A 25,203-nucleotide genomic window follows, 5' to 3' on the forward strand; every position below is an offset into this window, starting at 1 on the left:
TGCTAGCTTCTTGAGAGGGTGGCTGTGAGGAACATGCCCACCGCCCATTCTGTCTATGCAGTAGCAGGGAATCCTCTGTATTTAAATACCTAATGTGACTTCCCTGGTGGTCCAGTGGTTAAGACTCCTCGCTCCCAATGCAGGGGGCCCAGGCTCAATCCCTGGTCGGGGAACTAAGATCCCGCATGCCGCGTGGCGCGGACAAAAATAAAAACAAACCAAAACCCTCACACCGTGGTTCTCAAAGGGGGGGGGCGGGGCAGGGTTATCTTCATCCTGACAACCACACTGAGAGGCTGGAGTTTGTGGCAGAATTTGACCACTCTCTCATGATCTCTACCACCAACGTTACTCTCTCGGTCATCAACTCAGATGGCAAGGGGAACTTTGCAGATGGAACTAAGGTCACTAACCAGCTCACCTTGAAATGGGGAGATTATCCTGGATTAGCCGGGTGGGTCCCCTGGAATCACGTGAGCCCTGAAAAGCAGAAAAGGAAGGCAGGGTGATCTGAAGCACCAGAAGTATTCAAGGTGCCTTCCGCCTGGTGAGACCCTGAGCAGAGGATCAGCCAGGCCTGGCCCGACTCCTGACCTACAGAACCACAAGATAAAAAATGGCATTGTTTTAAGCCACTCAGCATGTGGTGGTTCATTACACAGCACAGAACACTAAGACAGAAGGATCATCCCCATTTTTCTAGCTGAGAAACTCTGAGCTCACACAGCCACAAAGTGAGTGGTGGACCAATGTTTGAACCCAAGTCCCTCAGACTCTGGAGCCCATGCTGTCACTTCCCATTCGGCCTGTCCAGATGAGGAAACTGAGGCATGAGAGGCCAGGGCACTGCCAGCGCCAGCTCCACAGCATCTCAGCACAGAGGAGGTGGGAGCAGGCCGTGGCCCCCGTCGTCCCCCGCTCATCTGAGGGGCCCCAGAAGCTCCTGATTCATGGTCTGTCTGCATCAGCCCACGTGGCCCACCACGGCCCCCGGAGCCCCTAGAGTCACAGCATTGCCCCCCGAAGTCTTAGGTGAAAAGCTCGGCAGAACTCACCCAGATGTGGTCAGACTCCAGGCTGCAAGTTTGTCTGTGGAGAGAGGAGGCCTAAGGAAGGCAAGCCCTGGGGACTTCCCTGGCGGTCCTGTGGTCAGGACTCTGCACTTCCACTGCAGGGGGCACAGGTTCCATCCCTGGTCGGGGAACTAAGATCCCACAAGCCATGTGGTGCAGCCAAAAAAAGGCAAGCCCTGGACAGAGGCTCACAGGCACCTCTGGGAGAACCACAGCTGCCGGGGAAGAGCCCACAAGTGCAGGAAGGGGACTGAAGGGCCCAAAGGTAGGAGGAGGATTCCTGGCGCAGGGCCTGGGGACTGGGGGTGATCAGCCAGCCAGTGAGGCCTCTCTGGCCCCGACAGACTCCACTCCTATGTCCTAACTTCTCTGACCTATGCTCCAAATCAGAAGAAACAGTTGTCCTATGGGCCAGGTCAGGCACAAAGATCAAAGATGTATTCAGTTTGGCTGACATGGAGCGTAAAAAAAAAAAAAAAAAAGTCTAACCCAAATGTTTTAAATTGTGAGATTTCACATTAAAAGCCAGATTTCCAACCTCTTTTGAAAAATCAGAAGCTCCAGCCACAATATGCTCTTCTTCCCACATAGCCACATGAGCGGGAGCTGAGGGGCCACCACACCTGATGGGGCATCAGTCTGGAGCACCACAGTCCCCACTGCTCCCTACCGCCCTCCCCTCACCTGCCTGCCTGACCCCTGAAGATATCTGAATTCCAATCCTTTAGGCCCAACTTGACTCCATGACCTTACTCTTCTGCCCCTACCCCGCCCAGTCCTAGGGGTTCCTGGGGGAAGGCGCCCAGCCTGTGTGATGTTAGCAGGGCTGGGAGAAGTAGGGGTTGGGGGCATTAGGTTAGTAACTCAGGGGCCTCTACCAGATCCATTTTTGTGAACAGCTGTTTCCAGTGACCCAGTCTGACTAAGAATTTGGCAGGGGTTAAACCCCCTGACTTCCTGGTGTCGACCCAACAGCATGTATGGGCACCCATCCTCTCTGTCCTCATGACCAGCAGGTGCCGTGGTGCCTAATGGGGCAGCTGCACTTGGCCAAAAGGGCAACTGAGAGAGGCAGAAATGATCCTCCCCCACCCCTGGGGACAGCTGCCCACATCCACGTGGCCCTCTGGGGAGGCCCAGCTTCCACCGCCACCACTGGGGCCACCTCCAAGGAAAAGAACCCAAACCTACTTTGTCTTCAGCCCCCTGGTCTTCTAGGAAAAGGCCCTGTAACAGATTCGGAGGCAACACTTTGCTCCCTTCATTGTGAACTGAGACACCGGCGCTGTAATGGAAGAGACAAGAAATGAGTAGCGAACGGGGGAGGGAGGTGGAAAAATTAAATTTTGCGTGATCAGCAAGGTTTCAAACAATCGCTCGCCAACTGAAGTGGGTGCCACATCTATAAGTCATTCTGTTTTATAGACCATTAGGATCTCCAGAGAGAACCTGCATGGAGACCACTGCTTTTTGTTGAAATTAAAATGTCAGAGAAAAAGAAATAGAACAAAACAGGGAATCTGCAATTAATTACCAGGCCATAAAAATTCAATAATCAGGAGGCAGAGCAGCCGCAGGCCCAGAGGTATCAGAGCCAGCGTAACAAGAATGGAATACATTAATCTTTTCAAATTAGTTTTTTAATCTGAGGGGGATATATGGTGACATGCCTCCCCTCCCCGCCCGCCTCCCACCTCCACAGGCTCCGGCCTGAAGCCAGGCAGGGGGAGGGAGGTTCTGGTGTGAGCTGGGGGCCTGCCCAAACCCAGACCCCCAGACAGGAAAGAGAGAGCCGGTTTGCAGCCCTGGCTGAGCCCAGCGCCCCGGTGCCGCCTGGCCTGGTGGAAGGGTCTCAGCAGAGGAACCATGAAAGCACTTCTGGTTTCCTCCGGGTCAAAAGAGCTCATTGTGTGTCCACGCTCCTGCGTGACCTCCCGCGGGCCCAGAGCTCCCACAGCTCTGGTCAGTCCCGTGCTCTGAGCTCCGGGCTTCTTTAGTTCGCCCCGTGTCTTCAGCCTCAGCCAAGGCGCTCCCTCTACCAACCTCCCCCAACAAGCCTATCCCTGAGCCTTGCTGGGGCTGAGCCTCGCCTAGAAAGCCCCCCGGTGGGGCTCCAGTCTGCCCAGTGTGGTTGCTGAAGGCTGGTGTCAGGGGACAGCCGCAGAGCAACGGCCGATGGAATCTGACTCCTTTTAAATGGAACAGCTATAGCCCAATAAGTCCCAGGCCCTGTGTGAATCTTTCACCTGGATTTTCTCATTTCATCTCCCGAGAGGTCAGGACTATTAAGAAACCCATTTTACAGAAGAGGAAATTGTGAAGCCGGGACACACAAGTTCCCTGTGTCCTGTGGTCTCTGAGCCCAGCTTCACTAACACAAGCCAGGACAGCTTCTTTCGCCTCGCCCCATTCGGCACACAGTCGGTGTTTCCATCACTGTTCACTGGATAGCGTCCCTGCGGAACAGCCCTGCAAGGGGACTTCACCTGCCCTCTGATCTTTCCTCCCCAAGATATCTTCAACTTATGATAACAGCGGCTGCCATTTCTTGAGCAGCTACTGTGTGTCAGGCTATGGGATCTGGTGCCATTAATAGTAAGACAGTGGTCCCAGTTTTACACAAAGGAAACTGAGGCTCAGAGACTGATGGGCCCAAGATCTCACACCCAAGTCTACCTCGCACCCAAGAGCATGATTCTAACTAAGGGTGTTGTCTCAGCACCCCATCAACCAGACCTGACCCAGGGCTCCCAAACCCCAACTCCCCCCAAACATACATTCCTTCAACTTGACATCCTTGGTGACCTCCCCCAAGAGGCCCCCCCTGATCCTCTCGGTCCCTCCCAAGGTTCCTTTAATTTCTATCATTTGTACCTGTTAGTATCCTGTTATACCGACGTTCTACTCGCCCACCCACATATGCCCCTGGGGGTTCTCAGTAAAAATGGTAGCGATGAGGAAGCAGCATAGCCGCCGGCACAGTTCCGAAAGCGGCCACTAGATGACGACTGACCCACGCGGGCGGGGCTTGCAGTAAGGCCATGAGGCCGCCAGATGGTGGTCGAGGCCGCGGTTCCGAGGGCACTGCCCGGGCAAGTTGGAGCCGCGAGGGCCCGCGGGTCCCAGGGCGGTCCCAGTAGCCCTAGCGCAAGTGACCTGGACGCCGCTGCCTCCTGCCCACACCATGACCCAGCCCGTGCCCCGGCTCTCTGTGCCCGCCGCGCTGGCCCTGGGCTCGGTCGCGCTGGGCGCTGCCTTCGCCAGCGGCCTCTTCCTGGGTGAGTAGGGCCGGGCCTTCGGCACCCTCGGCAGAGGCCCCGCGGGCGGGCGGACGCAGGAGCAGAGCCCGTGAACCCGCGAGGCTGGCTGCGGCTGAGGCTCACCCCTGGCGCCCTGGAGCCCCAGGCCCTGACCCAGCACCACCCCTCCCCGGCAGGGAGACGGTTCCCTCCATGGCGATCCCGGCGAGAGAAGCGCCTGCTGCCCCCTGAGGACAGCCCCCTGTGGCAGTATCTCCTGAGCCGCTCCATGCGGGAGCACCCGGCGCTGCGGAGCCTGCGGCTGGTCAGCAGGGCCGGAAGCGGGAACGGGCGCCCACCTCGGGCCGGGAGGGACCCACGTGGCTGTGTGACCTTGGGCTGGTCGGCGGCCCCGTCTGGGCTTCCTGGCCGCGCAGGCCGGCCAGGGTTGGGCGTTCCATGAGGGTCCGCCCCTGGGCCACGCCCACAGCCACGCCTCTGGGGGCTCTAAACCTGGGGCTCAGCTGGGTGACTGGCAGGGCTGCACAGTGCGACCCTCTCCTCCCCCCAAGCAGCTGACCCTGGAGCAGCCGCAGGGGGATTCCATGATGACCTGTGAGCAGGCCCAGCTCTTGGCCAACCTGGCTCGCCTCATCAAGGCTAAGAAGGCGCTGGACCTGGGTAGGGCGCGCGGCTGGGGTCACTGGGGGCCGGAGTCACCGGGCCGTCGCCCTACTCTGGCCTGAGCCTGTCCGTGTCCACGTCCCCAGGCACTTTCACAGGCTACTCAGCCCTAGCGTTGGCCCTGGCGCTGCCCCCGGCCGGGCGCGTGGTGACCTGCGAGGTGGACGCAGGGCCCCCGGAGCTGGGACGTCCCCTGTGGAGGCAGGTGAGTGTCCCACACACCTGAGGCCCTCGTCGGGCCCCTGGAGCCCGGCCACTCCCAGCTCCGGGAGAAGGGACATGCTGACTCTGACCCCGCTCCTTTCGCACGCAGGCCGAGGAGGAGCACAAGATCGAACTTCGGTTGAAACCCGCCCTGGAGACCCTGGGTGAGCAACGGAGCGGAAAGGGCCTTGGCGCCATTTCCCAAATGGGACCACCCGGCGCGAGGTAGTGACCCGGTCCGCCGGGCGGGCTTGGGCAATGACAGCCCCCCCCACCAGCCGGTACGCGGCCACATGCAGAGTGGCAGGCAGGGGCCCTCGAGTACCTGAATGGTCACAGCGCCTGGGCCGGCCTGGGCGGGGGCTTCCGGCCGCTGGGGCCTGCGGACTCAGCTGCATCTGCCCCTCCCTCCCCCGCAAGACGAGCTCCTGGCCGCGGGCGAGGCCGGCACCTTCGACGTGGCCGTGGTGGATGCGGACAAGGAGACCTGCACCGCCTACTACGAGCGGTGCCTGGAGCTGCTGCGACCCGGAGGCGTCCTCGCTGTGCTCAGTGTAAGGGACAGCCCCGGGGGAGAAGAAAGACCCTCTTGAGCTGGGTCCGTCTTTTCCTTGGGCTCCTCCTCGCCCCACTGCCCCAGAGCCCCGCCTAGTACAATCACGTAAGCTCCTCCCCCCAGGTATTCGAACTGAGTCCCCAGGTTTTCCACTTTCCCCTGCTCAGGTCCTGGGTCTCCAGCTCTCACCCCGCCTCCTGCTCAGGCACCTCCCCCAGGCCCCGCCCCCACGATGCCCCGCCCCTCCGCAGGTCCTGTGGCGTGGAGAGGTGTTGCAGCCTAAACCGCAGGACAAGGCGGCCCAGTGTGTGCGAAACCTGAATGAGCGCATTCTGCGGGACGCCAGGGTCCACATCAGCCTCCTGCCCCTGGGCGACGGCCTCACCTTAGCCTTCAAGATCTAGGGCTGGCCCCTAGCGAGTGGCCTCAAGGGAGGGGCCCTGGGACCCCCAGCCATCGACACCGAGTTTTAAATCTGACAATAAAGTGAGGCCTGGGACACGACCCTCTTCTGAGCCTCCATATGTACTGAAGTGGGGTAGGGAGGGAAGGCCCCACACTGGCTACATCTTCAACAAAAGGGAACCTTGAGGCCACAGATGTTCATCCCCTCCCTGGCACACTCCTGAGGACCCTCTGGCACCAGGGCTGTGGCCTGACCACAGGAGCTTCCAGCTGACTGGAAGCAGGATATCAAAAGTTTTAATTGACCTGCCCACATGCAGTTGGTCAGAAACCCCAGCTCCTTGTGGAGATTTGCCTCCACAGGATCTGAGGGCTGGAAGCCTGGTAGAGCCCCTGTGGTCTCCCTCCGACACCTCTTCCTAAGAGGGGCAAATGAATGAAGTTCCTGTTCAGTGCAGCTGGAACTAGTGGAGACCAATCTGCGATCTGATGGCAGGAAAAGGGCCTTGCTCCGTGTAAGTGTTGTAGGTTATGCCAATTCTGCTGGCCGTTTGCCCATGTTGTCACAGAACTGTCAGCTTGGCCTCACCTCTGCAGTGGAGGCCCTGGTCAACATCACCTGAGACCAGGCCACTTGACTTAGACCTGAGGACCTCAAGGTTGACTGGAGTATATATCCTGTCCTCCCCCTGAAGTCCTTGAAGAACATGAGAGACTGAGTGGGATCATTGGCCAGAGGTGTGAAGCAGACAGGCCAATAGGTAGGAGGCAATTTTTAACAAGTTCCCCAGAGGAAGATGAAGAGAAAGTTAAGCTTTCCAACACAAACATCTATGAGCCTATGAGCCAAAGTGGAGAGGGAGCCAGGTGCTTCACTCTTCTGGTTTAAACCTCCACAATCCATAGGAAGATCTTACCTCCATACCACAAATGAAGATCAGGCTCAGATATGAAGCGTCCTTTCCACCAACACTGCCTCAGGCCTCAGGCAGAAATGGCATCAGCCTAGAATTAGGTTTTGCCACCATCTGTTAGGCCTGGGTGGTGGAACTGAACCTGGAGGCTGCTGATTAATTAATTTCTAACATATCAGGGCCACAGGAGCCCCATGAGCCCACAGCTGGCAACTTTCATAACCCTACAGCATTTGGGATATATACTTGCATTTCAGACAACCCTCAGGAACCTGGCTGTAAACTATCCTCCTCTCTCCCACTTATAAAAGTATATAAGAAGCACATGGGTGAATAGGTCCATTTTACTCTTAAGTATCCTGAAAACACAAGAGACGCTTTCATACCTAGCTTGCAGACACCCTTTCCTGTTTTTCTTCTTACCTAGCAATAGGTCCTGCCTGATTCAAACAAACTGGTTCAAATTCCAACTTACTGCCATTAAGTTATGTGTCTTATTCAATGGGCCATTCCAGCCAGTCCCTTAGGACAAACAGTGAGATCACAAGGGGCCTTTGTGCCCCCCATTCCACCTGTATGGAAAGCTTGTTTGGGTTGCTGATCTCTCATCAGATTCTTCTTGACCTGGAAATTTTCAGCATGTATCACTTTTTTGGGTAATGAGTAAGTACTACATTTTCTTATCTGTTCTCTGTGACTTCAAACTATACCACAGATCTAGTATTATGAATTTTTTCAACAAAACACTTCTCTAACCTTTGATGGTATCTTTCTAACTCTTCTCCCATCAAGATTCCTCTTTCCTACTTTTCCAACCAGAATCATCTATTAATTTCTATCATTCAGCTCAAGTCCAGATTAAGGCCAATGGCCACATAGCCTGAAGGCACTCTGGTCACAAACTTAGGCCCAAGCTTTTCAGTGCCTACCTGAAAAGAAACGAGTAACGACCTCTCACTGGGGCCCATACACTTCCATTTTACAGACCCTCTGGGTACTGACACTGTCTGTCTACGCCTTACTCCCTTTCCCTACACCTCGTCCCATCCCACCTAACTAGGGCCTGGATCATTTCCAAAGCAATAACCCAAAGGGGTGTGGTGGGTGTATACAACCTTCAGCACCATCCCTTCATTTCTCTTTTTTCATCACTTGCTAACTCTTCCTGAGGTTCACGATGATCCAATGTAATTTTTCAAATTTACAAACTGAAGATATAAAGGCATATATCTTCTTACTTTATTGTAGTCTAAAAATCTCATGGAGTTACTCTCGGGTCAGAGGACTTTGTGGCACAGATTTATAAAAAGAGCAAAATACACGCTCACTGGAAAAATAAAGTACTAGCTAGATACAAGGAAGATTTGACCCTAGCTGCCAAGTTTTTAACTCTGCAAATACTTAGAGTCATTAATTATGTATACTTGTTTTATTCATAATTTGTAATGTTTTGGGATACCAAAAGTAATTCTAATGATGTTTGAAATTAACAAAAAATTTTAACCTCATCTTAAAACATCCACTGATCCATCTCATTCAATGGCAATATTCAATGTTAAAAGAAACATAAAAACAAACATGCACACAATTGCACAGTTTTCATAAAGGTCTATTTCATTATTGGTGGGTAGCGCATTTAACAGTTAAATACATTTAAATAATGTATAGGTGACTGCACGACTGCAGCACTGGTAACTAGATAGATAACCAATTCAACTAGAAACCAGCTAACAAGTAACTGCCTAAATATTTAAAATACAGCTCTTGTTTAGATCATCCTTTGTTTTGATCACCTTCTTGGGCGGGGGGGGGGGGGGGGGGGGCGGGGGGGAGCCTGCTGGTCACACTGGAAATATATTAAGGCCAAATCTTCTGATATCCATTCCCAGAGGTTTCTTTCAGCTGGATTAAGCCTCCAGCTCCAGGGCAAGCCCAAGTTTGTGGCCTCCAGCATTAATGCTCTTCCCATCTACCAGAGCAGACAGTGTAAGCTTCACACCTGTAAACAAAAGCAGACAACCATCACGTGCCTGAAACACCTCATGGGAGTCTGCAGTCACGCCACAACCTGTCACTTTTCCTCAGCTTGTCAGATGACCTACTACTGCCAGCCACCAGAGGGCGCTTGGGAGTATCTGAGACACCAGACAATTCATTTGCACATCCACAGTAAGGAAGGCATCAAGTCCCCGCGCATAAGAACGTTCATAATAAAGCTCAAACAGCTCTGGAAAATACAATCATGTTCAATACACTACCCAGACTAAAAGACAACCATAATTGGATCCTGGAAAGGAAAAGCTACAATTAAGAGACATTTTTGGGACAAGTGCAGAAATCCAAATATATACTGTATATTAGGCATTATTTCAAACTGTTAATTTCCTTAGCTGTGAAAACAGTATTATAGTTATGATGTCTTTAAAATGATGCAGTTTAAAATGTCTTACTCTCATGATATGTATGCTAGGGCTGATGTGTCTATGTGTTTGGAAAACATATATTTAAATAATTCATAAGGATATGTGGGGAAAAAAGAAAAGAAGGATTATGTATACAGACATGGAGAGATAAAACAAACAAGATAAATGTTAGTGATTGGTCAATGTGGGGAAGGTATGAGTGTTCGTGGTACCATTCTTTTCTTTAGGTTTCAAAACAGTCAAAAAGTCTGGGGAAAAAGTTCCAAGTGCTTTAGAACCTTGCTCTTCAGCTGGTGGTTCAAGAACCAGCAACACTGGCATCACCTAAGAGCTTGTTAGAAAGTCAGAACCCCTCGCCCCAGACCTGTGTATTTTAATAAGATTCCCAAGGTGATTCATGCACACACTGCTATTTGAGAAGTACTGCTCTAGAAAACACAGCAAGGCTCAAAATACTATGTAAAGTAAATGAAACTATAGAGACCCAACAACCAAAGCAATGAGTGAACTATGATTGGAGAAATAAAAATTACTACAAGACATTTCAGATACAAGTGAGGAAAGTAAATAGAGAATGGATATTAAATAATAATATGGAATCACTGTTAACTTTCTCAGGTGTGATAACAGTATCGTGGTTATGCAGGAGAATGTTCTTATTCTGAGGAGATGCATGCTGAAGCATTTAGGGAAATGTCATGATAGCTGCAACTTCCAAACAGCCCAGCATAAAAAAAAAAAAAAAAAAAAGGAAAGGAATAAAAAACTGTGGCAAAAGGTAAACATGTGTTCATTGTACTCTCTGTCAATTCTTCTGTATGCTTGAAAGGTTTGCAAAAGAAGAAGCTGAATCTTGAGAAAGAAAAACGGAGTTGGAGAAATCAGGCTCCCCGACTTCAAACTATACCACAAAGCTACAGTAATCAAGACAGTATGGTACTGGCACAAAAACAGAAATATAAATCAACGGTACAGGATAGAATGCCCAGAGATAAACCCACGCACATATGGGCACCTAATTTACGACAAAGGAGGCAAGAACATACAGTGGAGAAAAGGCAGCCTCTTCAATAAGTGGTGCTGGGAAAACTAGACAGCTACATGTAAAAGAATGAAATTAGAACACTACCTAACACCATACACAAAAATAAACTCCAAATGGATTAAAGACTTGAATGTAAGACCAGATACTATAAAACTTTTAGAGGAAAAACACTCTTTGACGTAAACCACAGGAAGATCTTTTTTGACCCACCTCCTAGAGCAACAGAAATAAAAAGAAAAATAAACAAATGGGACTTAATTAAACTTAAAAGCTTTTGCACAGCAAAGGAAACCATAAACAAGACAAAAAGACAACCCTCAGAATGGGAGAAAATATCTGCAAATGAAACAACAAAGGATTAACCTCCAAAATATACAAACAGCTCATGGAGCTTAATATCAAAAAAACAAACAATCCAGTTAAAAAATGAGAAGACCTAAATAGACATTTCACCAAGGAAGACATACAGATGGCCAAGAGGCACATGAAAAGATGCTCAACATCACCAATTATTAGAGAAATGCAAATCAAAACTACAATGAGGTATATCACCTCACGCCAGTCAGAATGGCCATTATCAAAAAAGCTAGAAACAATCAATGCTGGAAAGGGTGTGGTGAAAAGGGAACCCTCCTACACTGTTGGTGGCAATGTAAATTGATACAACCACTATGGAGAACAGTATGGAGGTTCCTTAAAAAACTAAAAATAGAACTACCATATGACCCAGCAATCCCATTACTGGGCATATACCCTGAGAAAACCAGACACATGCAACCCAATGTTCATTGCAGCACCATTTACAATAGCCAGGACATGGAACCAACCTAGATGTCCATCGACAGATGAATGGATGAAGAAGATGTGGCACATATATACAATGGAACATTACTCAGTCATAAAAAGAAACGAAACTGAGTTATTTGTAGTGAGGTGGATGGACCTAGAGTCTGTCATACAGAGTGAAGTAAGTCAGAAAGAGAAAAACAAATACCATATGCTAATGCATATATATGGAATCTTAAAAAAAAAAAAAAATGGTACTGATAAACCTGGTTGCAGGGCAGGAATAAAGAGGTAGACATAGAGAATGGACTTGATGACATGGGGTGGGAGGGCGAAGCTGGGGCGAAGTGAGAGTAGCTTCGACATATATACACTACCAAATGTAAAATAGTCGGCTGGTGCGAAGCAGCAGCATAGCAAAGGAGATCGGCTCGGTGCTTTGTGACCACCTAGAGGGGTGGGATAGGGAGGGTGGGAGGGAGGCTCAAGAGGGAGGGGATATGGGGATATATGTATGCATATGGCTGATTCGCTTTGTTGTGCAACAGAAACTAACACAGTATTATGAAGAAATTATACTCCAATAAAGATCTATTTTAAAAAAAAAAATTTAACAGTCTGTTTTCCAAAGTGGCTGTAATATTTTATGTGCAAGCCAGCACTGTATGAGAGCTCTAACTTCTCCCTATCTTCATCTACACTTGTTATTTTCTAATGTTATATCCATTCTAGTGGGTAGAAGTGGTATTTCATTGTGGTTTTAATTTACATTTACTTAATGACTAATGACACTGAGCACCTTTTCCTGTGCTAATTAGCTATTTGTATGTCTTCATATAAATGTCTTTGCAAGTCTTTTGCCATTTTTTGATTGGGTTGTTTGTCATATTTATTATTGAGTTGTAAGAGTTCTTTATGTGTTATGGGTACAAGTCCTTTGTATGATTTGCAAACATTTTTCTCAGTCTATGGTATGTCTTTTCTTTCTCTTAATACTGCCTTTTGAAGCATAAACTCAAAAGTTTCCATTAAAAAAAAAAAAAAAAAAAGAAGCTGAGAAATGAAACTAATTTTGAAACCACTATCAGAACAATCCTTAATACTTACCAGGCCTCAGAGTCTGAGTGTAGCCCACTCCAATTAAACTAGAGTTGTTGACTTTTGCCTAAGATAAAATGCAAAAACAAATGTAAGACAAATTTTTGAATGGAGAGACAAAGCCCCTGGGTGTTTCCCTATCATACAATTATGACACGTTCACTTTTCCACATGAGTTAATAAAATTTAATATTGTATTAAGCTAAGCAAAAACTAGGTGCCACTTAATCCTCATCCACTAAATTCAAATTGTCAGCAGGACACAAAACTCTTGCAATCTTTTGGGATGTGTCCACAGACCCCAAATTGTCCATATAGCACAAAAGCCTAAGCACTCTCATAAAAACTGTCCTTGTTGAGTCTAATCTAGCACATAAAACCATACCAGAATGTGGGTAATGGAAGTTCACCAGGCTCACTAACTACATGACACTAACACACACACCACCTTCAAAGTATGGCATGTGTACAGTTTAAATTTGTGACTACGACACACACTACTTTCAGGGGTATTCCTAAAGAATCTAAACCATGCATGTTCTAAATCTCCAAATGACAAGCACTTCCTCTGAAGAAACAGACTGACTACAACTCCTTTAACTCACTTTCTCACACCTCTCATTAATGCCCTTGAGTCTTGGCTGTATATAACTAGACTGTGCTTAAGAAGACATTCCAAAGGGGCATCATTTACCAATCCAGACCCCTTCCCTCCTTGTACAATTCTACTATTTTAGGATTTTAGTCACAGACTTTAAAGGGCTGGAAGGAATCCTGGAGAGCAAGACATGGTCAGGAGAAGCTTCTAGCTCCATTCTCTCCCACCACTGACATCACTTAAACCATACCAGAGGCCTATGGCTGTAAATGGGGGCATCTCACCCTGCTCTCCATGGCCTAGGTTGCCTAGTCAGGCAAGTTTGCTCTTCAGCATTTTGAGTGCTATGGTAATAAAAAGGTAACAAACAGCCTCTGGGATCAAAACAGACTTGGAAATGATTTGATGTCTACACTCTTTTGTAATGTATATCGAAACAGCCCAATTGAGAGAGAAATGATCCAACTATACAGGCAAAAGTCACATAAACAACACCTGTATTCACTTGGCACTACAGCCAAGTCTTCATGAGCCACCAATGACCATGCGAGTTATTTGTCTAAGGAAGAAATGCCCCACTAGTAACCATCTTGTGCCAAACAAATTAAGAGCCCCAAACAATAAAATAGCTCCTACTATTTTAGGAGTCAACCATGAAACTAACGGAGCATTACGCAATGCTTTTATGCTTGATTAGGGTAACAGCAGCACTACTTAGGTGGACCATGCTAAATATTCAATAGTTTTCCAAACTAATCCCCAGAAGTCACTCACTGGCACACAGGTCCCAAGCTGCCTTCCCATTTCAGACTGTGAGAGAGCTGCATCTTCTGCTGGCATTAAACCTGTGATGGTGCCACAGACATACATTTGAAGAGAATAGCAATGTAGCTACCACAGCATAGTGTGCTGTGTGAATCCTAAGGATTTTACTGCTACAGTGTAGTTAGAAATAGAGAAGGGAAAAATAAATGAATCACTGCCTTGCCAACAGGAAAAGCATTCCTGGTGCTTCTCATTCTCTCTGATAACAACTCTGCTAAGCTAAAACAAGAATGGGGCTAAAACTTAACTGCCTAAATTATCAAAACATATCGTCCTCAGGAATGAAGATGACTTTACGTAACAGAAATAACTCTCACGGAAGGTTTAACTCTCTTCCATTCTAGTACATACAGTGCTTGACCTGTAAGCAACTAACATGCAAGAAGAGCTGCTGATCTGCCTGAAACTGGAGCTAGCGCTCTATATCCTCAGACACTGTACTCCCTCCTACCACAATCCACTATGACTGAAGAAAAATAGCAGAAAGAGTATAAGGACAGGACTAGGGTGGCCATGCAACACAACCAACCCACGATAGAGGGGAGGGAGTTCCTGGGATGCAGGACTTCCAGTGCTCAAGTTGGGATAGTCCCGGGCAAAGCAGGATGAGCTACCTAGTCACCCTAGACAGAAGGGAAATCAAAAGACATGCAAGTCCAGTCCTGGCCCTACCTCTCTTTCCTTCCTTCCCTAGCTGTGGTCTAAGTCCTTCCTCTCTCCAAACTTTGGTTTCTTCACTTGCAAAACAGCATGTGTACCACTGGCTGCTCAGATCAAATCTGAAGATATTTTGTAAACCATTAAAGACAAACACAAAGTAACAGAGTAGTATTACCTTCCAACCAGGATGAGAACTGCCCAGGGCCCAAAACACTAGCTTCCCTGGGCTTGGACAGGCTTGGCCCTCATAGTTATTATCTACACTACTTCAGCAGCTTTTGAAGTTAATTTAAACAAACTCCTGTGGCCTGGATAGCAAACATCTCTGTCTCAACAAAAAAAACAGCATTCCGAGTTCTAGTCCCAATCTGTGTGTAAACTGGGAATTGTGTGAACCACAGTTCAAATTTTCAACACAATCCAATATACCCAAAGATTAAGTCCCACAACCAAAATCCCATTCTAAGCCCACAGCAGTACTCACAGAAATGGAAGCAGTGGGATCCAACTGATATTTAGCTGCAATGCCAAAGCGAGTACAGTTGGTTCCTGATGTCCAAGCAAGGTTTACTGAAGTGTCAAGATCTTCACATACTTTCTGATAAATTGATCCTCCAAATTCTGTCCCATCATTGCTATAAGATATTTTAAATTAGTCAACCTAGACTAGACAATGTAATAAAGTCTAAGGCACAAGGCTGATATTGTAGCATTACATTTAAATAAAAGCCATTGCTTACATGGGTCTCTAGTGTTCCACTGAAAACTTTAGTTTTAAAAGGTCTTTTCGGGGCTTCCCTGGTGGCGCAGTGGTTAAGAATCCGCCTGCCAATGCAGGGGACACGGGTTCGAGCCTTGGTCCAGGAAGATCCCACATGCCGCGGAGCAACTAAGCCCGTATGCCACAACAACTGAGCCTGCACTCTAGAGCCCGCGCGCCTAGAGCCCGTGCTCCACAACAAGAGAAGCCACCGCGATGAGAAGCCCGCGCACTGAAACGAAGAGCAGCCCCCGCTCACCGCAACTAGAGAAAGCCCGCGCGCAGCAGCGAAGACCCAACACAGCCAAAAATAAATAAATAAAATAAATAAATTTTTTAAAAAATGTCATCAATGGTCTTCTCCCAACTTATGTCCAAAAACACGGATTGGTCAAATCAATCATGGTATATCTATCCAGCAGAATTATCATGCAGCCACTAACAATCACTAAGAATACATAGTGCTATAGGAAAATGATCAAAATGTATTAAGGTGGGCGAGAAGGTTATAAAACAGACTTTTTGGTATGTATTTTATAGACACACATATAAAAAGATGAAACACCAAAGCATTAACAATTAACAAAAATTATACATCTAGATGGTGGGATTATGAAAAATTTTTGTTTTCTTCTTTGTACTTCTGTTATATACCAATGCATCATTTTTATAAGGGAAAAAATTCTTTTTAAGTCCTTTCTACATATACATTTAATTTGGGTTAGGTAAAAACTCTATACATTTTAGGTAATCCTATCAAATGAGCACCTCACACATCACAGACAATTAAGTCAAATGAATGCACATAGAGTTTGGCAATGTCTTAGCCTTTTTTTTTTGGCCGCACCATGCAGCTTGTGGGATCTCAGTTCCCTGACCGGGGACTGAAACCGGGCCACGGCAGTGAAAGCTCCAAATCCTAACCACTAGACCACCAAGGAACTCCCGTCTTAGCCTCTTCTAAAAATCCAAAGCACATCAAGCCTCATGTGAAATGAACATTTACTCTCTCAGCACCAAAACTCAGACTAATGGTTTTTACTGTACACTTCTGAAGGGCATTCTAGAAATGCCCAAGGATGATCTTATGTTAAGAGAACTCCTTTAGGTTGTACTTAGATTCACAGGAGATGACAGGAGACATCAATACCACTTTGAGGTCCTACATCATAATATCCCACAAAAGAAATACTCACACATTAGTGTGTAGCTGGAAGTCCCCAGTCCTGTAGCCCACTGCAAAGTTATTCCTTGTCAGCTTTGATTTGGCACTGTCAAAGGTCATCTGGTACCCAGCAAGCCAGCCCTCATAACCAAAGACTGCTGAACCGTGGATTGCAGGTCCAGCAAAATCAAAGTCAACATCACAACCAAGGTTTATACATTCCCTCTTGTAAGAAGACTTGATTTTACCACTTTTCTTTCTGGAAAAAGAACAAACTGTCTTAAAACGGATGTCAGTGGGAAAGATTTACAGAATAACTTCTGCACAGAGGGCACAAAACAGATTTAAATGAACCTCACTGTAACTGGGGAGTACAGGCACACTTCGCTGTTTTACTGCAGTTCACTTTACTGTGTTTCCTTCCCCCCCCCCCACCTGTTTGTAGCAGGGTTTGTAGCAATTGAGGGTTTGCAGCAATCCTGCATCAAGCACATCTGTTTGGGTGTTTTTTCCAACAGCATTTGTTCACTTTGTGTTGCTGTGTCACATTTTGGTAATTCTCACAATATTTCAAACATTATTATTAGTATCATATTTGTTACAGTGATCTGTGGTCACTGATCTTCTGATGTTACTACTACGACTTGGTGAAGGCTCAGATGATGGTTGGCATTTTTTACAAATAAAGTATTTTTTAATTAAGGTATGTACATTTTTTTTTCCCCCAACATAATGCTACTGCACACTTAACAGACAACAGGATAGTGTAAACATAACTTTTATATGCACTGGGAAACCAAAAAATCCGTATGACTCGCTTTTTTACAATATTCACTTTATTGCAGTGGTTTGGAACCAAACCTGCAATATCTCCAAGGTATGCCTGTATAAGAGGTAGCAAGATATCATAAGAGGTAAAAAAAAATATGGCTCAATGAACTGAAAGACAGGCATATGGGGCAACTGGACCACCACCACCACAGGAAGACTGCTTTGCAGAACTGGTTATCAGTCACAAAAGCCTACAAAACACACGTTAGATACCCAAGTTAGTGTCACAATAAGAGGCAAATATTTGAAGGCAAGCCAACAACCATACTGCTCATGCTCCAAAGGCAGAAACAGAAATTCACCACCACAAGGCAGCTGAATGTGCACCTTTCTTAAATATACCAAAGAAGAATGCTTTTAAATTTAAAGCAGATAAAAATGTCCATGCTTACCCCGTGTTTGGTGAAAAGGTGGTATCAAATGTCAGTTTCAAACCTTGACAAATCTATTTCGAGAGAAAAAGAATCTGTTTTCAGCTTTACTTCTTTTTTGAAATACAAAAATAAAATAATTAATACTAAAGCACATTTTCAAATGTTACCTGGTCTTCAATAGCGATTTCTGTTCCCAGAGTATTATCAGTGTTCCACTTTTCTGTGAAAGTCAGACCATACTCACACCATTTATATTTGGTCTCCAAGGTCCCGGTAACTTTACCAGTGTCTGTATTAGATGAACCAGATGTTGAGAATTCCTAACAAGACAAGACAAACTTCAGGAACTTTCTCGTAAGCCTAGAAGAATCCACTTCCTAATTTATACACACACACACAAAAACCCACTGAAACACAATAATTTCACTAATTCTCTTTTTTCTAGCTTCCCAAATACTCCTACCCTCTGTTACTGAGTATATACAAGAGTGACAAATTAGCCTGTAAGTTACTGACTACATCTTACTACTGCTGACATTTCCAACCAATGGATCAAAAGTTACTTGTTTCTCATTCTCAAGTGAACAACAAACTATACAACTTTTAAGGAAACTTCTGCTAAGGTGATTTTATTTGGGATTCAAAAAAAATCAGTGGGGGAGGTAGGTGGGGGTGGATGGATGTTTTAGTACTGCTTCCAATCTGCCTGATATTGAATGAAACACTAAATAGGTCAGTATGGCTAATCACAGACCCCCTTCATTAAAATCTGAGTTTATACACAATTTACTATGAAATGGTTCCTGAAAATCCTTAAAAGGAAAGCATCCCACTGTAAGAATCTATGCCACAAACAAAAGATTTTTTTTTTTCAATTCTTTGGTAACCTCAATATTGTTTCTGACATAAAGAGTCTTCATCAGGTTTAATGCCTTTCCAGCCATCTTTCGCATTCTCATTAAAAAAAAACGGGGAGGGAAATTATAGGAGATTTACTCTGTAACTGGTTTATATCATACATAATATAAACTATACTCTGTAAAACTGATGATATTAGTAGAAAAAATAACCTATGCAGTGATCAATTTGAAGTACACTATATAATCTTATGTTTGTAGCAAATATAAATAACTTGCCAATCCCTAATTGCACACCAACTGAAAAGGAGGGCATAATATGGAGAGGGCTTAACTGAAATTCAAAATCTGCTACAGATAATCCAGAAATCTAACCTTTCAGAGCTTAGAATACAGGCAAGAAAATGAAATCTTCCAAGATAAAATGTTAAAAATGCCCTTTGAGGGTTCTGATCTGACTGCTAATGATGGTTATACTCTTAAGGCCATTGGAAAGCCAAATTTAAAGATGGCTAATCTGAACTAATAAAGAAAAGCCTTCGACCTGAAATTGTGATACCTGCAGAATGAGGAAATATCAAAAACTCTATCAACAGGAGAAAAGACCAATCATCCTTCACTTAGAAAACAGAGCATTTGTGTAACTATTGCTCTGCCGTGAAACAGACTCAATTCTTTAGGTCTTATATACAATCTCCTGAAATTAGATGCTTTCAGTAACAGAAATTTCAAGTCAAAGCTTGGCACTCAATGCCCATACTAAAAAGCACCAGATTGTGTTAGGGAAGAACACTGGATATGAAATTAGGAGTCCTGACATCCAGTTCTGGCTGGCATTTACTAAATGAGTAACACTGAGGAAGACACTTTTCTGGGTCTCAGTTACCTCAACTGTAATAACAAAACCTACCTCTGGAGGATTAAATTGGACTGAGACTTTGAAAGCTTTGCACACTTTCACATGCTCTACACAACAGGAATGCATTATTAAAACAATATAATATATATGGAGCCATGTTCTAACAGATACTTGAAATGCAAATGTGTATGAGTAGCTATTTTTAGTCCTGAGTGACAATGATTAATGATTCTTGAGGCCCCACCCACTGCCACCCATCAGCCCACAGACTGAGCCAGCTTATATACATGCTGAGTACATGCCAAGGAGTCCTCAAGACACAAAACCAAGAAGATCACACTGTGATCTGGGACCAGAATTGGGTCAGATGATACCACTGGTAGAGCTTATACCCTCCCTTTCACTCCTAACCAAGACATTTAGGCTTCTACCTTCTGCAGTGGTCCAGACATCTTTGCAATTCAGGTGAGAAATGGGACTATTTGGGGCCAGGTACATATTACAAGATCAGTACCATGTTTTTGAATTACATACATTAAATGTAAATTAAAACATACTATATCTAATCAAGCTCTTACATCTCTTTCATGTTCTTAAGCTTAATTTCATAAAATTCCTATCCACAATAAGCCTTTCCTTTCCAACAAAGATTTTGATTTATCAAACAATCTAGTACTAGATATACTGCTCTGACTGTTCCCCACTTTAAAGTTTATTTTGGCTCTCCAGCCAGCAAGCAAGCTTTTTAAACACAAGAATTGAGTCTTCTACTTTTTTTAGAAGGCCTTTTGTGTTTCAGCAAATACACAGCAAGTGGTTTATAAGGGGCAATAGGTTAAGAGAGGGAACACAAAACAAACACTAAGTCACTGCTCTGTAACCTGTTACCTTAAGCAAGTAAGTCACTCAACCACACTAAATACTCAGGCTTCCTTTCAGACCAAAGAAACCAAAAACCAGATGTGACCAATATAAAACCCCAGAAATCCAAGTCTAGGCATTGAGAAACTACAAAATGATTAATTTAAATAAATACCAGTTATATGCACTAAGGGAGTTAACAACTATAGGAAGAATTTATCAAAATAACCAATAATATTCAATATGCACACACTATACCCATCCCCAAAACAATCCCAAAACAAAAAATTTTAGAAGAAAAAAATTACACAAAATTAAATTTTACTTTACTCTCTTTGAGGGAGTTTGTTAGGCAGGGTCAAGACATCCAAATATCAAAATAGTAACCTCTTTAAAAATACTCAAATTTAGGACTCTCTAAATTCACAAAATACAAGTGGAAATCCTCCCCAAGGCGGGCTGCTAGAATATGACCATTACATAAATGATTAGTACACTCAAATTAAGAGTTACTGAATATTTTTATGCCCAGAACTCTTAATGTTTTTCACAGGCATTAAAACAAGGGGTTACAAAAAAGTATAACAGGTTCCCTGCCTTTAAGCTTGCAACCTTACTGAGTAAACAGAATCCCACATGACCAGTGTCTTTCCTGAGTTCCTTGTGCATACAAAGTAATATGGCAAAAGACCACATGAAAATCAGAAATCATATCCAAAGCCAAAATAAATCAAGATAAAATTCCCTTAAAACGAAATTATCTTTTGCCCCTTCTTTAAGATAAAATGGGTAGACATCTTTCAGTTATGACTACTTTATGGGTTGAAAAATTGTATAAAGGCTCGTCAGAACTTATCAAATACCTAACACTCACCACGCCACTGCATGACTTTGTTTTCACATCCAGTTTCACCAACCCAAAACCTTCAAGTAGAGAGCAAAAAAGAACAAAATGATCTTTTTGTATAAAAGATGCATACCAATAGCTGACTCTGCATTTAAAAAAACAAAAACCAGAAAGATTTCACATATTCAGAGGGGGATAAAAATGTGTGTTGATATACAATATTTAAATGAAAACAATTTAAATTATTCTATGTAAACTAATACGTAAAGGACAGAACACCTCTATAAAGCTTTGCCTAGTATGTTGGTGTGTATTTGGCACCCACCCTCAAAGATAGCTTTCAAATCATCTTATCTAAGCATTTATTAAAAAATGCTTTTCAAACCTAAACATCAGATCAGAAAATCAATTCAACTTAAATATCAGAACAGTCAATAGTTTATTATAATACAGGCATTTAGAACATTTATCCCAAAGGCATACCTCGCTTTGGAATTAATAATCTGAACAACTGGGGAAATAATCTAAAGGATAGGGAGCGTGGGGTGTGGAACAAAATCTTTAAGAAAACCCATATTTATTTGCAAAAACTCATAACCCTTTATGAGTCACCACCATAAAAGCAAAAAACAGTAAAACATCGTAATTCTAGTCAACCAAGGCCTAAACTATATCCGAACGAAATGAAAGCACAATTGTTTTTTTTCTTAAAGGTAAATTCCCTGAACTAAAGTATGAAAAAATGGAGGAAATTGGGATGGAGGAAGGAAATGTGGGATGGAGGGGAATGTGGATTGTTACAGTACTCTTTTAACAGAAATATTATCTTAAACGTAGCTAATAGAAGAATTACTAGTGCAGCAAGGTATTTACAATCTGAAGAAATTACTAATTCACTAAGCAATCCAAACACACATTTTCGCTTCAGATCTAAAATTTTTAAAACAGTTCTTACCAAATCCTTTGTTGAATATATCTCTGGCAGCTTTGCCAAGGTCAGCATATGATGGAGGAATACACATTGCTGCTGGGAAGAAACATTCCAGTGTTAATGTCCCTGTTCTCCCACAGTCTGTCCAAGAACTAGCTTATGACCCACTGCTACCTTTAAATCCAAGCAGTCCAACTTGGTTTTGATACCACTAGAAGCTACAATAACACTGTACTCTAGTACGATCCACGAAGGAGGTATCGGCACCAAAGGTTTATTTCTAAAATAGATAATCACAGTTAAGTGTTTATACAAACTTGGGAAATTCCCTCCAAAATATAAAAAGGTTTTCTATTCCTAAATTTACACAGTGCCTGTAGCCTCACTTCCTAGGATGGGACTAGTACAAAGAATCAAACACATATACACGTATATATCTGTACATACAGATATACCTACCAAAATTCACTGGAATGTGCTGATTTAACCAAATGAGATAAAACTAAAAACTAAGACAAGTCCCTCTCCCCCCTATTCATCCTTTAGTATCCTCACGGAGATCAAAACCAATATTCTGAAGTAGAAAGAGAAAGATAATTCTTATTTCTGAAACTTAAATATTGGAACTTAAAAAAAAAAATACAGCCATTTATGTTTCACTCAAGCGCCTACATCAACTAAATATCAAATGCACTTTAAACATATTAATATGACACTCAAGTCCTCGGCCCACGCTGTGAGGCATAAGGGCAAGCAATCTGAGGTCTTTACATCAGCTCATTCATTCTACATAGCACGTCCACGCCCTTAGGAGCACATGTAATGAATGACCTTGCGCCCTCACACGGGGGGTTACTACTTCCTCTAAAAAAGTGACCGATCCAATCCTGCAAAAGCTGAACCCGATAATTAATAACTTTCTCCTTCTGAATTCGTCAAAGCTGAACGTGAATGCGGCCACAGACCAGCTCCCCAGGCCTAGTCAGTCCCCCTATCCGAAATCCAACCACCCAGCCCCTCCGCCGCAAAGCCAGGGAAGTCAGACGGTGGAGTGGCTACCGAAAGGGGCGAACTTCCAAGCTCTTGGAGAGAGAGGGGGAAAGAAGCTGCAATTTTCTGGTCGGGAAGCTTCGGCTACCCAGACACCGCCGCCCCATCCCGCAGAGATCTCCGCTCTACTTACGCCGTGGGCAGGTCTGTCCGTAGGTCGCCATGGCGAGGCCGCGGGGAGAGGTGATCTGAGGGAGGAACAAGAAGTGCGGTCAGTGGGGCTCAGAGGCGAATCAAGGGATCAGAAGGGGGTCTCAGACAGAGGGGACAGGTGCCGCGGGGCAGCGCGGCCATCTTAGGGAGTCGGGGCCGACCCCGAGTCCGGCTCAGGCGTCCTGCTTGGCCGCCGGAGCCTAGGCCCCAAGGTCCGAGTGAGGCGGGCGCGGCTGTACCTGATGGTCTCCTGGGGGGAGAGGCAGGCACCGCTGCCGCTCCACTAGCAGCTGAGGCCGCTCGGCTAGCTCTGCTTACCGCTGCAGCTGCCGCGGCTGGAGGGCGAAGTGAAGGAGACACCGTTCCGCCCGCCGCAACCCTGTCCTCCCCCCGCCAGGACCCTGCCGCTGCCCCTGGGGCTGCCCACCGCGCCTGTCCCCGCAGCGCCGCCCGCTGCTCACTCCAACCTGCTCCGAAACGGCCACGTGTTCCGAGAGCACCGCTGCCCACGGGGTGAGCTGCCTCGATCCCTCGGCAGGGGCAGGAAAAGCAGAAGCTGCCGGACCTCAAGTCAGGCAGCTACGAGGGCAGCCCCTGAGGCGAGGGGGCGGGGACCGGCGGAGGCAGCGTGGAGGGGAACGCGCGGGCGAGGGATGTGGCGGAGGCCCCGCGCGCGCTCGTCACGGACGGGGCGGGGCTTCAGGCGCGTGCCTGCGCGGGGCTCGGCGCGACTGGGCGTGGCCGCGTACCCCGGGTCACGTACTTCTCTCCAACTCCCTTTGGAGAGTTTCGCACACCCTGTGGTTCGCACACCCTGCAGAGCCAGTCCCCAGTCTAGGAGGGAGTCAGTTGAGCGTTATCCCTTCTACACTGAGCAAGGGCAGCGTGCGCTTCTGAAAGACTGTCTCTCTTCGCCCAGGGAGAAACGAGTGGGGCACAGAGACGCACCGCCCGCCCCTTGAGTACTCCCTTACTTCGTCCGCCTCCCACCACCGTGTAATCGCCATGCAGGGCGGAACTCGACCTGAGAGTCTCTCTTGGGTTGCCGCTCCCTGAACAGACGAGCACGTCTCGGGGTGCCCCGCCTTGCCCCGCACGCCCCCCTTTTCCGGCTCACGCCCTAGGGTTCCTTTTCTGCCGCCTCCGTCTCGCTTAGAGGTGGGACTGCTTTACACACTCTGGGAACTGGAGCTGTCTTAGTGAGTCAAGCCTGCTAGAAAATTTAGGAATCATGCCGACCAAGCATTAGAATGCTGCACTCAAGTTCCCTGGGTATGCAGGAAGAGTGAGGGAGCCAAGGGAATAAGAAAAAGTGAGGCGTCTACTGAGATGGAAATAGAGTCCATTTAGGCTCCGGAATCGATCGCCAATTATCAGCAATTTATCCCCTCTGTACCCCAGTTTCTTTATTTATAAGTTTAAATGAGATGAAGTGGTCTATAATAACCATTTGGCCGTAGACTATGAGCAAAGCCTTTTGACCCCTGACTCTGGCTCTGAAAGCCACCTCTGCTCAAATGCTGACAAGGTTCCATCTCCTCCTAAACCAGGAAAAAAGGATAGCTAGACAGGCTTCCACAATGCAAAGCCGGATTAAAGCTGCAGCCTGGTGGATTTCCCTCCCATGAGCAAACCCAGCCAGCAATCTTGCCTAGTCATGGTTGGGATTAGTCATTGCAAAGGGTTAGAGGAAGGGAAGAGCCTTTGCTCTTAAAAGTTCAAGCACCAGAAGCACTGATAAATTCCTTCATTCAAGCTCAGACAGATTGGTCTGAAATCAGTCTGGTTCCGCAGGGAACTGGTCTGCTCTGGCCATGTTTGATGCTACTGTGAGACTAATGGCAGAGAATGCCATCCCATCACAACTGCAGCATAATATACCACCTCCCAGAAAAACCTAGACTCTGCTCAGCCACCTTCATTACCTGCAGTAGGGCTTATCACCCTGTGAACTATCTAGCATTTTTAACCCCCAGAGAATTTCACTGTGCCACAGAACACAGAT

At 46.0% G+C, this 25,203-nt stretch overlaps 2 protein-coding genes and 1 long non-coding RNA gene across 6 annotated transcripts; 1 reads left to right on the forward strand and 2 right to left on the reverse strand.

The window, feature by feature from the left end:
• Positions 1-419: 419 nt before the first annotated feature.
• On the reverse strand, positions 420-4,728 carry LOC133084122 (uncharacterized). Of its 2 annotated transcripts, none has more exons than XR_009699388.1 (3): positions 4,672-4,728; positions 2,265-2,358; positions 420-480 (listed from the first exon to the last, which is right to left on the reverse strand). It is a non-coding gene; the product is annotated as an uncharacterized LOC133084122 (long non-coding RNA). The 2 variants fall into 2 exon arrangements; XR_009699389.1 differs by lacking the exon at positions 420-480 and adding an exon at positions 1,054-1,089.
• COMTD1 (catechol-O-methyltransferase domain containing 1) lies at positions 4,132-6,260 on the forward strand. Of its 3 annotated transcripts, none has more exons than XM_061180183.1 (7): positions 4,132-4,351; positions 4,510-4,637; positions 4,885-4,993; positions 5,083-5,201; positions 5,310-5,364; positions 5,621-5,754; positions 6,008-6,260. In XM_061180183.1, the coding sequence occupies exons 1-7, from the start codon at positions 4,258-4,260 to the stop codon at positions 6,158-6,160; spliced, it is 792 nt and encodes a 263-aa protein (XP_061036166.1). In that variant the 5' UTR covers positions 4,132-4,257; the 3' UTR covers positions 6,161-6,260. The 3 variants fall into 3 exon arrangements, with proteins under 3 accessions (XP_061036166.1, XP_061036175.1, XP_061036184.1); XM_061180192.1 differs by having other exon boundaries at positions 4,888-4,993; XM_061180201.1 differs by having other exon boundaries at positions 5,310-5,425; positions 6,008-6,122.
• Positions 6,261-8,663: 2,403 nt separating this feature from the next.
• On the reverse strand, positions 8,664-23,599 carry VDAC2 (voltage dependent anion channel 2). Its single transcript, XM_061197148.1, is given in 11 exon segments — positions 8,664-9,011; positions 9,013-9,074; positions 12,437-12,494; positions 14,995-15,145; positions 16,467-16,694; positions 17,659-17,711; positions 17,808-17,960; positions 21,092-21,141; positions 22,020-22,091; positions 23,179-23,233; positions 23,517-23,599. Coding segments are annotated over 10 exon segments (1,005 nt in total). The 5' UTR covers positions 23,210-23,233; positions 23,517-23,599; the 3' UTR covers positions 8,664-8,864.
• Between the last annotated feature and the right edge of the window lie 1,604 nt (positions 23,600-25,203).

This window comes from Eubalaena glacialis, chromosome 1 (assembly GCF_028564815.1).
Source record: "Eubalaena glacialis isolate mEubGla1 chromosome 1, mEubGla1.1.hap2.+ XY, whole genome shotgun sequence".
Classification (NCBI taxonomy): Eukaryota; Metazoa; Chordata; class Mammalia; order Artiodactyla; family Balaenidae; genus Eubalaena; species Eubalaena glacialis.

What these genes read in the sequence shown, in the direction of transcription:
- COMTD1 (XM_061180183.1), top strand. Translation starts at nt 4,258, where the DNA reads ATGACCCAGCCCGTGCCCCGGCTCTCTGTGCCCGCCGCGCTGGCCCTG. An exon ending in ACCCGCCCTGGAGACCCTGG is followed by an intron (nt 5,365 to 5,620) that starts GTGAGCAACGGA and finishes CTCCCCCGCAAG; the next exon opens with ACGAGCTCCTGGCCGCGGGC. An exon ending in GCGTCCTCGCTGTGCTCAGT is followed by an intron (nt 5,755 to 6,007) that starts GTAAGGGACAGC and finishes GCCCCTCCGCAG; the next exon opens with GTCCTGTGGCGTGGAGAGGT.